At 58.8% G+C, this 14,299-nt stretch overlaps 2 protein-coding genes across 5 annotated transcripts in view; both read left to right on the plus strand.

Moving 5' to 3' along the window:
- The window catches only part of PODXL2 (podocalyxin like 2), a 36,734-nt gene extending 33,774 nt beyond the window's left edge, over positions 1-2,960 (plus strand). For 2 of the 3 annotated variants that reach the window (XM_072720139.1, XM_025991601.2), the window contains exons 7-8: positions 1,812-1,991; positions 2,469-2,960. In XM_072720139.1, the coding sequence (XP_072576240.1) occupies positions 1,812-1,991; positions 2,469-2,681 (393 nt within the window). In that variant the 3' untranslated portion in view covers positions 2,682-2,960. Of the gene's footprint in view, positions 1-177; positions 319-1,811; positions 1,992-2,468 lie in introns of all 3 variants that reach the window. The other variant, XR_011994291.1, reaches the window with a different exon arrangement.
- A 95-nt stretch (positions 2,961-3,055) lies between these two features.
- Positions 3,056-10,316, plus strand: ABTB1 (ankyrin repeat and BTB domain containing 1). Of its 2 annotated transcripts, none has more exons than XM_025991595.2 (12): positions 3,056-3,229; positions 4,349-4,411; positions 4,517-4,572; positions 5,619-5,763; positions 5,870-6,029; positions 6,122-6,167; positions 6,499-6,615; positions 6,696-6,814; positions 7,066-7,164; positions 7,269-7,436; positions 9,438-9,638; positions 9,721-10,316. In XM_025991595.2, exons 1-12 carry the CDS (start codon positions 3,174-3,176, stop codon positions 9,925-9,927), a joined length of 1,437 nt encoding a protein of 478 aa, XP_025847380.1. In that variant the 5' UTR covers positions 3,056-3,173; the 3' UTR covers positions 9,928-10,316. The 2 variants fall into 2 exon arrangements, with proteins under 2 accessions (XP_025847380.1, XP_025847385.1); XM_025991600.2 differs by having other exon boundaries at positions 3,071-3,229; positions 4,349-4,376.
- Positions 10,317-14,299: the final 3,983 nt, after the last annotated feature.

Consider the following 14,299-nt stretch of genomic DNA (forward strand, 5'->3'; position numbering starts at 1 on the left):
ATGGCTGGGCCTGGAGATATGCACTGAGGAGCAGGCTGGCCACCCCTGTGGAGGGCTAAGTAGAGTCGGGGCCTGTGGGAGGGGCAGGCCCCCCTTGGTCCTCCTCCTTGGTCCTCTTGCTCCTTGTTCTACTGTATCTGAAAGGGAGGACTCGGGTTCCTCACCATCTTTCTTCAGGACAGCCACCGTGCCAGCTCCTCACTGTGAAACCCACCACCTGGCATCAGTCCTCCCCCTTCTCCAAGGCTCTGCAGTATTTCACAGCTGGGAGACATGAGCTGTGCATGACTGTGCGCCCCACCTCCTTATCTATCATGCGTAAGGCGGAAAGGTGGTTGGGCTGGCGGTTTGGGGTTTCTTGATAAGCACACTGAATGCTTACAGAGTGCCAGACTATGCTGGGTTCTCTCACCCAGCGCTCAGCGTCAGCCCAGGCCTCGTGAGGATTAAACAAGGTACCCCAAAGCGTACCATTGGTGCCCTATTTGAGATGAGAGCTGAAGCCCAGAGAAGGGGGGTGACTTGTCAGAGAATACACAGCCAGGAAGCGACAGAGCCAGGCTTTGGACCATGCCTGAATGATTGAAGAGCCCAGGCCTTTAAACACAATGCTGTTCTTGCTACCTGGTTACCAAGGGCCTTTCCAGTTGTAAAATTCTGCGGTCATGAACATGGCAGGGGGAGGCAGGGTGGACAGGTAGAAACTTGGGCTGGCCTTGATCTTTTGCTCCCCCAAAGAAACTTCTTGCCTCTCCCCGCCCCTGGGTGTTCTAGCTTTACTGGACACTATTCAGACTGACTTGGTCTGACAAATTTAGCAATTTTTTTTTCATTTTTTAAAATTTTTATTTATGAGAGAGAGAGAGAGAGGCAGAGACATAGGCAGAGGGAGAAGCAGGCTCCATGCACCGGGAGCCCGACGTGGGATTCGATCCCGGGTCTCCAGGATTGCGCCCTGGGCCAAAGGCAGGCGCTAAACCTCTGCACCACCCAGGGATCCCAAATTTAGCAATTTCATTGGTGGGTGAACCAAGCAAAGATCTTTGATAACTGAAAAAGTCACTAGACTTTTTAAAAATACTGGAAATAGGATGTTCAGAGACCCCCTGGAAGAGATTGCATACTGGGCCTTAGATAGGGGAGCCCAAGGCAGAAAGGGAGGCTCCCAGGTCTCTGTACTGGGAGCTAGTAGACGAGACCCTCACCCTACCACCTGTCATCTGACAAGGGTGACCCCTCCCCTTCCCTGCTCTCTGCTCGAGATGCTGATTTGTGGAGAGAATGCCTGCCTCACCTCAGGTGGGCATAGCAGCCTCTAGGCCTGAGAAGGTGGCCTACCCACGACAGCTTGCAGTGTGGCAGGGGTACTGGCAGCCAAATGCTGCTGGTGACCACCTGCTTTTAGTGGGAAAAGGGTCCTCCCTAGTTTCCTAGCTGAGAGTCTGGTGGTGGCCAAGGATGTGGACTGTCCCCAGCAACCCAATCTACACTATCTATAGCCCATAATGGTCAGAATGATGCCAGAACACCTCCATGTCCAAGGTGGAAGCTTGTTTCAGTAGTGGAGCGAGCCTTCTGCCCCAGCAGAGACAGGGTCAGGGCAGAACCATAGCCAGGATGGGAGGGGAGGTTGGGAATGGAGACATGGGATTGAGACTTGGGGCTGCCCTCAGGTGAACAGATAGAAACAGGGATAGTGCCGCAGGCCAGCACAGGGCCAGGCCTCTGAGGCAGTGTAGTCAGGAGTATGCCAGCCTCCTGTCCCTGAGCCCAGGACCTCGGCTGAGGAAACTGGCCTGTCCCGCCCCCAGATTGGCATCCAGAACTACTCCACTACAAGCAGCTGCCAGGCACGGGCCAGCCAAGTGCGCAGTGACTACGGGACGCTCTTTGTGGTGCTGGTGGTCATCGGTGCCATCTGTGTCATCATCATCGTGCTGGGCCTGCTTTATAACTGCTGGCAGCGCCGGCTGCCCAAGCTCAAACACGTGGTGAGCATAGGGTCACATCCCACCAGAGGGTTTGGGTAGGAGAGGGTACCCAGCAAGTCCAGTCATCTGAGACTCCGTGTCTTCATGTGCAGGTGAGGTGGCAGTAATTGTCCTGGGATGAGGTAGTCCAAGTACAACTGCTTATCCAGAGCCTGGCACCCAATCTGTCCCTCATGTCTGCAGGGCACCAGCCCTGACAGGTGCTAGAGCTACAGTGCAGAGGCTGTTGGAAGGATCAGATGATGTCAGGGGGGCCACCGGTTGTTCAGTGCAAAGGACCATGAGGAGTTTGGTTGTGAGAGCAGAACAGAAGGGAGCTGGCACTGTCAAGGGTCCGCTGGAGGCCGGGGCGGGGGTCCCTGTGCAGGGTTTCACAGACCAGGGAAGGAGCCATGTGCGCGGCTCGCTGTCGGGTGCGGGCTGGTGGGTGGGGGCCCGGCCGCGGTGCTCGGCCAGCCGCCCGCTTCCCCACCGCAGTCCCACGGCGAGGAGCTGCGCTTCGTAGAGAACGGCTGCCACGACAACCCCACGCTGGACGTGGCCAGCGACAGCCAGTCGGAGATGCAGGAGAAGCAGCCCAGCCTGAACGGCGGCGGGGCCGTCAACGGTCCGGGGGGCTGGAGCGCGCTCATGGGCGGCAAGCGGGACCCCGAGGACTCGGATGTGTTCGAGGAGGACACGCACCTGTGAGGTCGCCGCTCGCTCGCAGCTCCGGGCCGCCGTCCCCCGCGGCCGGTGCCCTCGCCCCGCTGGGCTTGCGCCGGGACGGGCCGGGCGGACCCGGAGCGCACTGCCGCGCCCCCGCTCCCGCCCTCGGCCCTCGGCCCTCGGCGCGGGGCCTCCCGCTTCCCACCGGCTCGCGGAACGGTCTCGGCACAGCCCTCCCCTGTCCCACCTGACGGCCCCAGGGGCCGCGCCCCGGGACCCCCATTAAAGCCGCCCGGAGACCACGCCGGGCCCAGCCGCTCAGCCTGCCCGCCTGGTTCTTGCTGCGGGGCGCGGGGCGGGGCGGGGCGGGCGGGCGGGCGGCCCGGGTCGGTCCTCCCGGCGCCAGGCGCCGCTGCGGAGCGGGGCGGGGCCGCGTGTGTTTACATCCGGCCGGGGCGCGCCGCCGCCGCCGCCTCCTCCGCCTCCTCCTCCGCCGCCTGAGGTCGTTCGGCCCGGGTCCGAGCCGCCGGCACCATGGACACCAGCGACCTCTTCGCCAGCTGCAGGAAGGGGGATGTGGGCCGAGTGCGGTGAGGACCCCGCGGCCCGGGGGTGCGGGGTGGGAGGGGCGCCCTCTGGAGCCCGGCGGGGAGCGCGGGGACGCGGCGCCGGCGCGGTGTTGCTCCTGGGGTCCGGGCGGGCTTCTGAAGGAGAGCGCGGCCCCGGGCCCCGGAGCCCCGGAGAGGTGAGCGGAGACGAGGGTCGCCCTCTGAGCTTGCAGAACCGGGAGGTCAGACCCCGGGGCGCCAAGGACTCCAGACTTGGCCCGTTCCACGGATGCGCTCAGGGCCCGGCACGCTGGGAACACGTAGGACCCAGAATCAACCTCTGATCCCCGGGGATTCGGAAACTCCTGAATGCAGTCAAGGCGAATCTGGCGCTGAAATCGCCCTAAAACAGGGAGTGAGGGAGTGCCTATTTGGGTGTGGGGCACCTCACTTCGTGGGCCCTTCCCTCCCTGCTCCCTGGCTCTGACCCACCACTTGCTCCCTTGGGCTGGTCCCAGGCTTCCCAACTCCCACAGCATCCCTGGCCCCTCCCCAGCATCAGATGTCACCAAGGACTTAGCTGATAACCCCCAAAGCTGAGTGCTACTGAAGAGCACTCCCAGTCCAACTTGGACATCTCACCCAGGCTTCCTGCCCTCAGTGATGGCTTCATCACCATCCGTGATGATCCCCCTCACCTGCCACATCCCATCAGCTACCGTGTCTCCTGACTTCTGCCTTTTGGAATCTTCTCACTGCTCTTCATGCATCCACACCAGCAGGACACCTGCAGAAGCCTTCTCCTTGGTCTCCCTATGTCCAGTCTCCCCTATCCAGTCTGCTGGCGCAAGCAGCCAGGGGGCTGTGGGAGAAGTCCCAAACCCCCTCCTCTCTCACGGATGCCTTCAGGCCAGCTCTGGGCTCCTGCTTCTGAGGTTCTCCGTTTCCCTTAGGAGTTCTCCCCTCAGCACTGTGTCTACCTGTGTTGGTCCCTTTGGTTGAATGTCTCTCCTGCTCTGGCCTGCCTGCCACCCGCCCTCACATAGGGGAGAGACCTCCTTCAGCCAAGATCGATGTTTTCTCTCTTTCTCCATTCTGTGGGTCTCCTCTCACAGACTGTGAACCTGTCCTGACTCAGACACTGCTCTCCTCCCTGCCTAGGTACCTGCTGGAGCAACGGGACGTGGAGGTGAATGTGCGGGACAAGTGGGACAGCACCCCCTTGTGAGTGCCGGGTGGGTGGGTGGTCATGGCAGGTGTGTGTTGGGGGTGGGGCCTTCAGGCCTCATAACAGCCTCCCATACTCCTCCTTCCCCTCCCCCCCCTCAGGTACTACGCCTGCCTCTGTGGGCATGAGGAGCTAGTACTTTATCTTCTGGCCAATGGTGAGAGAAGGAGCCGGGGCTCTGTATGCGTGTGTGCGTGCATGCGTGTGTGTGCGTGTGTGTGGGGTTGCATTTCCAGACACTCAAGTCCTGTCCTTTCCTCACCGCTATACACACCCAGTCAGCAAGTACTGTGGGTTCTACTTTTGGAACCTATTTTCTTATGTCCACTTCCTCATCTCCACAGCCACCACCCAGCCCAACTATAGCTCTCTGCCCAGCCCCAAAGCCAGCCTCCTCTGGTCTCCTGTCTGCCCCCTTTGCCCTACCTACAGTCTGTGCTCCATATTGCAGCCTGATGGGTCTCACGAGTCCGATAGGCTTAAAGTTCTCCAAGACCTGCCGTTTGCATTTAGCATAAAACTACAATGCCTTGCCAGTCTTTGTGCTTCTAAGTGAACTGCTCTTTCCCCTCTGGCCTCACCTGTGTTGGCTCCCCCATATGCTCACGCTTCCAGCCACACCGGCCTCTCTGGTGCTCTCGCATTCCAAGTTTGATTCTACCGCAGGGTCTTTGCACTCACTGTTCTTCCTATTTACATTGCTGTTTCTCAGATCTTTGTATGGCTGACTTCCTCATTCCATTCAGGTCTCTGTGTGTTGTCACTGACACAGTGACCTTCTTTGGCCTCCCTGTGTGGCAGCCACAACCACTATTACCCTTTGCCTTGCTTTCTTTTTCTTCATAGCACCTGACATCATTTGTTAACATGTTCATTGTCCACCGCCACACTGGAGGATCAGTTTAGTCAGGACTGGGATGTGTGTTTATGGCTGTGTCCAGGGCCTAGAGCAGAGTGGTCTCTGAGCCTGCTCTGTTTGTAGTCTGTCGTACTAAGACGTGCCCATGTGCCCAGGCCCTGGCAGAGAAGATGCTGGTGTCAGAGTGGGCCCAGGATAATTTGGCAGGGGCTCCAAAGTCCAGGGCTGGGCCCTACACGTGGGAAGGTTGCAGGGGGAGAGATTAGGATTTCCCCCCAGACCCTGTCCCTGCCGCAGTGTACATGTTCCCGAGCCTGCTGACTGGCGAGCCCTGCTGCCCCCAGGAGCCCGCTGTGAAGCCAACACCTTTGATGGGGAGCGCTGCCTCTACGGGGCACTGAGCGACCCCATCCGCCGGGCCCTGCGCGATTACAAGCAGGTGACAGCCTCCTGCAGGAGGCGTGACTACTATGATGACTTCCTGCAGCGGTGAGATGGGGTGCAGGGCTGGGTGTGCATGGGGTAGGGCTGAGGACCCTCCTGCAGGGTTGGGGGGAGGGCCTGCTGAACACCCACTCTGCTTGCTCCTCCCCAGGCTCCTGGAGCAGGGCATCCATAGCGATGTGGTCTTTGTGGTGCACGGGAAGCCCTTCCGGGCACATCGCTGTGTGCTGGGTGCACGCAGTGCCTACTTTGCCAACATGCTGGACACCAAATGGAAGGGCAAGAATGTCGTGGTCCTTAGGCATCCACTGGTGCGTCCCTCCCAGGGGCAGGTGGAGGGACAGCAGGGAGCTTGTGCTGGGTGGCCACCTCTGACCTTCCCTCCTGGTTTCTCTGCCTGCAGATCAACCCTGTGGCCTTTGGGGCCTTGCTGCAGTACCTGTACACAGGTGAATCTCTGGGCCTGGGGGACACTGGTTTCTGTCCAGCAGAAACGGGGGCCTTGGGCCCCCCTTGTACCTCCTGGAACTTGCGCCCTGCAGCGTGGGGCTGTTCTAGCTGCCTCCTGGGTGGGCTGGGAAACAGCAAGCTGGAGGGTCTACTCAGGAAGAGCTTGTCCCACCTACACACCAAGCCCCCTTCCATCTGTCCTGGGGCCTATGGAAGTCAGGCAGTGGCTCTTGAGGGGGCAAACCAAGGCAGGAAGGAGATCTGGGAGTCTTGGTGCTGGGGACCACAGAGAGCTCCTCTCGGGCCCTGAGCTTCCCGTGTCTCCCCTAGGCCGCCTGGACGTCGGCGTGGAGCATGTTAGTGACTGTGAGCGCCTGGCCAAGCAGTGCCAACTGTGGGACCTGCTCAGCGACCTGGAGACCAAGTGTGAGAAGGTGTCTGAGTTCGGTGAGTCCAGGCTTGGGGTCAGGGTGTCGGGCAGGAACCAGCGGCCCCCGGGCCCTGCAGCTGTATTGTCCCCTCCACAGTGGCTTCCAAGCCAGGCACGTGTGTGAAGGTGCTGACCATCGAGCCCCCGCCGGCAGATCCCCGGCTTCGGGAGGACATGGCCCTGCTGGCCGACTGCGCCCTGCCCCCGGAGCTCCGTGTAAGCACAAGGAGGGTGGGGCCCCATGTGGACATGGCCATGGTAGACAAAACCCGCGCCTGGGCTCCATCCTTGGGCTGGAGCCATTCCCTTTCTCTGAGCCCACTTTACTTGGGTCGTTGTCACACTTCAATTTGCAAATGGGGCTGCAGGCCATCCCTCCAGATGGAGCTAGACTAGACCTGTGGCTGGGACTGGCTGCTCTCCTGTGTCCCACCTGCTCCAATGGTGTCTCTTCCTTCATCTCCCAGGGTGATCTCGGAGAGCTGCCCTTCCCTTGCCCCGATGGCTTCAACAGCTGTCCTGATGTCTGCTTCCGGGTGGAAGGTTGCAGCTTTCTCTGCCACAAGGTGCTGCCCCCCCCCCCCCCATCCCCGGCCCCTTTCCTTATGTCCCCGGCCAGCTCTGGGGACAGGCACTGGCCCCCACCCTTCCTTAGCCCAGCCTCCCCCAGGCCTTCTTCTGCGGCCGCAGCGACTACTTCCGGGCCCTGCTGGACGACCACTTCCGAGAGAACGAGGAGCTGGAGGCCTCAGGCGGCCTCCTGGCCATCACTCTCCATGGCATCTCGCCTGACATCTTCACCCACGTGCTCTACTACATCTACAGTGACCACACGGAGGTGCGGAGCTCAAGCAGGCTGTGTACGCTGGGCTAGGGGGTGTGACCATCGGGACAGGTGTGCAGCCAGGTCGCTCCGGGGCTTCAAGGGAGTGCCTGTGTCCTGCTCTGCTCTGTGGGGCTGGTCTGCTCTGAGGTTGGAGAGGAAGCATGGGACGCGTTTGGATTTTTCTTTCAGGCAGAGGGGACCTTGGTTGGTTCCAGAACAGGAATGAGTGGCAAGAGCCACATCATGAGCACATGACACTTGGGATTTAATATGAGCTACCTGGGGTCCCCAGGTCCTCCAGTTGGAGGGTGGGTAGGGAGAGTAACCCTGAATTACCACAACAGTGGGGAGCGCCGCGCCTCCTGCCTCTGGATTGCTGTCCATTTCCAGGGTTCTGGATTTCTGTCTCCTGTGCTTTTGCTTCCCTGGGTCTTCAACTGCCCCAGAGCATCCTCAGAGCATGGGTGACACGGGCAGCAGTAACTGCTGCCAAAGGTGTGCTGTGTGTGTGTGTGTGTGTGTGTGTGTGTGTGTAAAAGGCCCCATGAGAAAGAGACCCCCCAAATACGGTCCCATAAAGGAGAGAGATGTTTGCTCTCCTTCACGTCTGAAGTGAGTGCGCCAGGACAGGTGGCCTGCGGGGACCCAGGTTATCCCCTCCATCTTGTCACCTTGACATGGCCTGGGGGCAGTCAGCAAGCCTTCTCTGAGGACTAGGTGTCAACATCGTGCAGAAATGAGTGGGTATGGCTGTGTCCCACTCTGTATTCATTACGAAACACAGAGTGGGCTGGACCTGGTCCACAGCACCTGAGGCGGTGTCCTGTGCATCTGGATATTGGATATTGGGGTGCAGGCTGACTCACAGCTTAGGAGGAAGAAGAAGATGAAACACACTGTTTCCTTTGTCACAGGCCAAGTGGAGGCCACACCCACCGTTCTCCTGTAGCCCAGGAGAGAACTCACTTAGTGGCCGTACTTGCCAAGCAGGCAGGCGGGGCTGTGTGGCCTCTGTCAGGAGTGGGGCATGGGGGACAAGCTGGGCTGTGATGTCAGCCTGTGTTCACCTCACATGGTCCCCATTTGTAAGCCTAGCAGCCTCTCTACGTGGGCACCCTCCCCGGCCTCCATTCCTCCTGCAGCATAGCTCTGCTCTGACCCCTGCCACCCGGGGTCCATATCCCCCCACTCCCTGCCACACTCCTGCGGGAGCTTTGCCACTGAGGACAGTATGTAATGGCTGTAAGTGTGGACTTGGGCTCCTAACCTGGTTAACGCTGGGTTAGCTGCTCACAAGCTGTGTGACCCTGGGCTGGTTCCTCAGTGGCTCTGTGCCTTAGTCTTCCCCTTCTAGAAAGTGGGGATGGTGATAGTTGTGGTCTTTTAAAGTCTTGTGCAGATGGATGTGTGTCACAGGGGGAGCCCGACCTGAGTAAGCAGTGCGTGTGGCTTGGATGTGCTCGCAGAGGTCCTGCCTGCCCTGTCTCCAGCCTCTCTCTCCCTCTGCCCGTCCAAAGTCTGGATGGGAGCCGAGCCCGAACCTGTGGTCTCTCTGAGCGCAGGGTCCAGGTGTAGGTGGAAGGGAGCCGGTAAAGAGTTACTCTGCTGCCTTAGAAGGGGTGGGGGGGCCTGCCTCAGTTTGGAAAAGCATTTTCTGTTTTCTGACAACAGAGGCAGGCATGGTTGTACTGCCCAGAGAGGAAACTGAGGCACACAGAAGTGAAGTGACTTGCCTGGGTCCCACAGCTAGGACTTCAGAGTGTGGGTCTGTGTGCTTCACAGCTCAGCTTCTCTCTCCTGGTTAAGGGCCTAAGGCGTGGGAACCCGTCTCTGCCAAGCTCTCTGGTCCCACGGATGCCTGCAGCAATCTGGGCACCTTGAGGCCTGAGAGGGAGCTCCTGCCCTACCTGCAGCCTCCGTCTCCCTAATAGCTCCCAGCCTTGCTGCTAGAGCTCCGAGTGGTCCCCGGTGACCTTGGGGCACATCCTCCCCTAACCCCTTCGTTCACTGCAGCTGCCCCCCGAGGCGGCCTACGATGTGCTGAGCGTGGCCGACATGTACCTGTTGCCTGGCCTGAAGCGGCTCTGTGGCCGCAGCCTGGCCCAGCTGCTGGATGAGGACAGCGTGGTGGGGGTGTGGCGTGTGGCCAAGCTGTTCCGTTTGGTGCGCCTCGAGGACCAGTGCACTGAGTACATGGCCAAGGTCATCGAGAAGGTGGGCCTGGGGCAGCCGTGGTGGGTGGGGCAGGCTGAGGGCGGCCGGCCGGCCGGCGGGCTCTGAGCTGGCCTGTCCACAGCTGGTGGAGCGGGAGGACTTCGTGGAGGCCGTGCGGGAGGAGGCGGCGGCCGTGGCTGCCCGGCAGGAGACGGACTCCATCCCGCTGGTGGACGACATCCGCTTCCACGTGGCCAGCACGGTGCAGACCTACAGTGCCATCGAGGAGGCGCAGCAGCGGCTACGAGCACTTGAGGACCTGCTGGTGTCTATTGGCCTGGACTGCTGACTGTCAGCGTGTGGCACGGGCGGGCAGCTGTGTGTGTGCTTGCACGCATGTTCCTTGCTCCCTGGAGGAGGGTGTCGTGGTGGGCTGAGGGGGCTCTGTGGGGTGCCCCTCCCCCAGCATGCCTGGGGCCCCAGGAGAGGGTCAGGATGAGCCCCCTCCCAACACAAACCAGCCCCCCGAGGCCCTGGGGCTGAGCACCACTCAGGGACACCTGGGGTGGGGGTCTCTTAGGACCTCCCTTCTCCGAGCCCCTCCACACCCCCTGTTCTCCTGGCCCTGGCTTGTTTGCTTCCAAGCCAACCCAGCAAGCAGGCTTCTCCCAGGCACAGAGCTGGCCCATGGGGAGCAGAAGAGTCTTTGTGTGGCAATAAAGCTTGAATACACTGTGAGAGCCTGAGCCTGTGTCTGGGGCAGGGTGTGGGTGCAGGGGGCCAGGGAAGAGCTCTAGATTCGGAGCCCCTTATCCATCGGTGCCCAGCAGGGGCTCCTCGGGGGCTGGGTGTGGGGGGGTTCTGAGTAGGGGCCATGAGACTCCCCCGCTGGGCCCAGCCTCTCCAGCCGTGGGACTACCCCCCGCCCCCGTCCCCCCCAGCACAGCTTTTGCCATGTGAAGTCTGACACACCCACCTGCCCTCAGTGGTCCTGGGGGAGGTTCAGTGGGAGGCTGACCCAGCCACCATAGAGGCTGTTCCTCCTCAGACCGGGCAAGGACTGGCTTCTGAGCCAGACATATTTCTAGCACTCATTTATGAGCAGCCCCTGTACACCAGAGGCCGTTCATGTAGCGGTGGAGCCTCCCCACCAGCACCTGTGTTTTATGGCTGGGAAGACCCAGGCTGGGCTGTTGGCAGGGCCAGGGGGAGAGGCCCTGGTCAGCCCTGTGGCAGCAGCTTGCTCTGCAGCTCCAGGGGGGAGGGCCAGGGAGGAGTGAGTGGGAATGGAGGGTAGGAGGGGGCCCAGGGGGTCCAGTGAGCCCAGCTGGCCCTAGCTTGGCTCCCTCCACTCCTCAGCCCACTGGCGGCTGGCCATGGAGAGTCTTATGCCAGGAGCAGCTGAGGACTGACCTCTTGTCTTCTCTCAGCCCCCGGCTAGCCTCCTTCCTGGGGAGGCCTCCTGGCCTCTGCCACGGGGGCTGTGACATTATCAGGAATGTTAGGTGGTCATCTCCGGATGCCCTGTAGGCTGTCCCCTGACCTGAGGCCCAGGCAGCAAGTCTCTGAGGCCTGTCCCATCCTGCCCTAGGAACAGCACTGGGTGTCCTGCCGTCTGTGCCTTACATGTTCATCAGTTCTAGAGTTTCTGGGATCTCCTTTTCCCCTCTGCATGTCCTCCATGTTGGTCTGGCAAGTGGCTCCCATGGGGGAAGCAGTAAGGTGGGATGGATGAACAAAGTAGCAGCAGGCAGGGAGGTGATTGGCATGGGGGTGGGGGAAGGGGACGTGGACGGCAGGGCCTGCTGGGTGGAGGGCAGGGTCTGGGCATGGGCCTGGGAGCCTGAAGAGCCTCGGAACGAGACCCAGGGAGGTCAGCATGGCCAGAGCCCAAGCCACCCCGGGACCAGAGTTCCTACCCTAGCTCTGCCTTTTCCTCCCTGGTCACAGCTCCATGCCTTGGTTTGCCCAGCTATAAATTGGGGTGACTCTGATAGTGCCTCCCTTTTGGCTTGGGGCATTAAAAGTGAGCTCCTGCTACTTGTGAAGGGCCCTGCACTGGCCTGGGGTGGGGGCAGGAGGCGCAGTAAGCTGGTATTTGTGAAATGCTGGGCTCCACCCAAGGTGTGGAGGGAGGGGCAAGGAAGGTGAGGAAGGTGAGGAGGGCGAGGCAGGGGCTGACTTGCAACTTTGCAAGGTCACTGCTTGCCCTGGGCACCCAGACTTCCTGGGTGGGGCCAGGCTGGTGGCCTAAGAGCCACACACACTAACTCCACGGGAGGCAAGGTATATAGTAAGAGGTTTAAACATTAAAAAAGGGTTTTTAAAAAAATTATGATGCTTTTTCTTTTTTAAAGATAGGTACTGGGGACAACAGTGAACTCTACAGAAACCCATCTCTCTCTCTCTCTCTCTCTCTCTTTTTTTTTTTTTACAGCTGTTATTTGAAATCGTGCTTGTTTTAGAATAGATTGTAAGTTAAAACCTAAGTGAGGCGGTTTAAGAGCGAGTCCTCTGGAAGTGGTACCTTAGCAGGTCACCGAGAGAGTGGCAGTGAGGTGCACCTGCTAGGGAGGCAGTGGGTCTGGAGAGTCACCACCCCCAGAACTGTGGTCCCCTCCAGCCCCACGGCTGCAGGGGCATTCGCCAACTACACCACACCTTCCTCATTTTCTCAGCTACTTGTGGCCTAAGGTGGGGAAAGGCCTTCTGTCTGAAGGTGTTCAGGGCGGTGTTGCAAACAGGAAACAACAGGAAGGGCACCCGTGAGCCCAGTGGGGAAGGAAATGATGGTAAGCTTCCTGTGGTCGGGGGGCTGCTCGGGCAGCCTCAGTACGTGCAGGGGGAAGCTGGGGGCTGTTCAGCCTGCCTTGAGGTGCCCCCCACAAGCCCGGGCTTAGAAACACAGGGCATGCTTCCAGAGCAAGAGTTGAGGGTTTCATCTGATTTCTGTGTCGTTTTCATAGTGTGGCTGTATTGCATTTAGAATCAAAAAGGACATCTGTCCTCAAGTAACAACTTTAATTCATTCCTGCTGAATGGAAAAATAGGTCCATGAATTCTATTGAGAAACACATGCATTCTATCCCAGCTCAAGACATTTGCACATTTTTCACAGACAGAATAAGCACCACATGGCTTTGTACTAAGAGGTAAGGAAGGGACGGCTTGTCAAGGCCCCAGGCAGAGAGGGAGCCATGGCGGTAGGGGCAGGGGCCGGGTCAGTTAGGTGCTGTGTACAGAGTTGTGCTGGAGCTGGGAGAAACATCAGGATCCCTGAGCCTGTCTTTATTTAAGAGGCTGCTATTTAAAAAAAAAAAAAAAAAAAAAAAAAAAAAAAGGCTGCTATTTGGTTCATCATGTTTTTTTTTTTTTTTTTTTTTAAACATTACTTTTAATTTAAATCACATAAAAGTATGGTCTTGTTCATTAAGATTCCTGGTGCCCCATTTACATTGTGTCCAAGACAAGTGCCTTACTTGCTTCACCCTGGTCCTGGTCCTGACCCAAACAGTCATTACACAAGGCAGGTCTGTAATAAAAATAGAAAATACTTTTTCACCCATCCTATAAAATCTTCCCCACTTGCAAAAAATAAAAATTAAAAGAGAGTGAAAGCTTTGCATATGTTCTTTCGTTCGCCTAGAGAACCGCATATGCCTTAATGTCCCATTCATGGCAGTGGACCTAGGAGCCCCACTGGGGACCAGGCTGCCATTGGGCACTGGCATCATACGGGCAGCTGTGCTCTTGCCAGGCCTAGGGGCAGCCTTAATCCCTGAGTGAACATTTTGAAGGCATAACAATTTCTGACTTGGGCAAAGTCTGAAGGGCAGGCCTCAAAGGAAAGGACTTCTGGGGCCCTCAGGCTTCTGGGAGCTTCTACCTTGGAGCCGGGAAGCCACCCTCAGGCAACAGCAGGCCCTACTGGTGGTTTAAGATCTGAGCATTGCATTGGCGCTCTGTCCCTGGGGCTGTGTCGCCCACCTTCCTTCTCTGGGAGGGAGTGGGGTCTCCTGCAGCACAGTCTCAGACACTGGGCTGGAGCTCACACTCTGCACTGGCTTTGAGCCAATCGCTCCATCCCTCAGAGCCTGTTTCCTGAGCAGTCTGAACGAGCAATACTACCAACCACCCAAAAGCTCGTGTAGAAATTCCGTGGGGGCGCCCACGAGGAAGCCTCCACTAGGAGAGGCAGCTCAACTAGGGTCAGTTTCAGAGTGAATTTTCATTCTTCCCTGGAGGATCTAAGAGGAACAGTGTGGGGCATACTCTGTAAGCTTTTCTGATCTGCAGCATTTTGGAGATATGCATGTGTTCCTCATGTTCCCTCTGGATCCCTTGGGCCTCGAGGGTCACCAGACCTTGTTGATGTTACCTCTTCAGTAGCCACCAATCAGGGTTCTGGCTCACCTCCAGCTCATTCTCACCCCCTGTTGGCATCTCCCAGGCAGATACTGACCCTGGCACTCCCATCCTTGAAAGGCTCCAGCACATGCACTTGGTTCTCAGATACCCTCCTACCCTGAGCCTGTCCTGTTTTGTGGGCACCTGGCCCGCCTCCCAGCCTCCCATGCATTTAGCTGTGGCCATGCCATCTGGTTCTAGATGTGATCTGACACACTAAGGGCAGTCTCTGGTTTATTCCTTGAAAGATATGTGCCTGCCCCTTTCCTTTCTTCCCCCCCTGTAGGCTTGAAGGAGGGCACAGTGGCAGGAGC

The sequence above is a fragment of the Vulpes vulpes genome, chromosome 9 (assembly GCF_048418805.1).
Source record: "Vulpes vulpes isolate BD-2025 chromosome 9, VulVul3, whole genome shotgun sequence".
NCBI classification, from domain to species: domain Eukaryota; kingdom Metazoa; phylum Chordata; class Mammalia; order Carnivora; family Canidae; genus Vulpes; species Vulpes vulpes.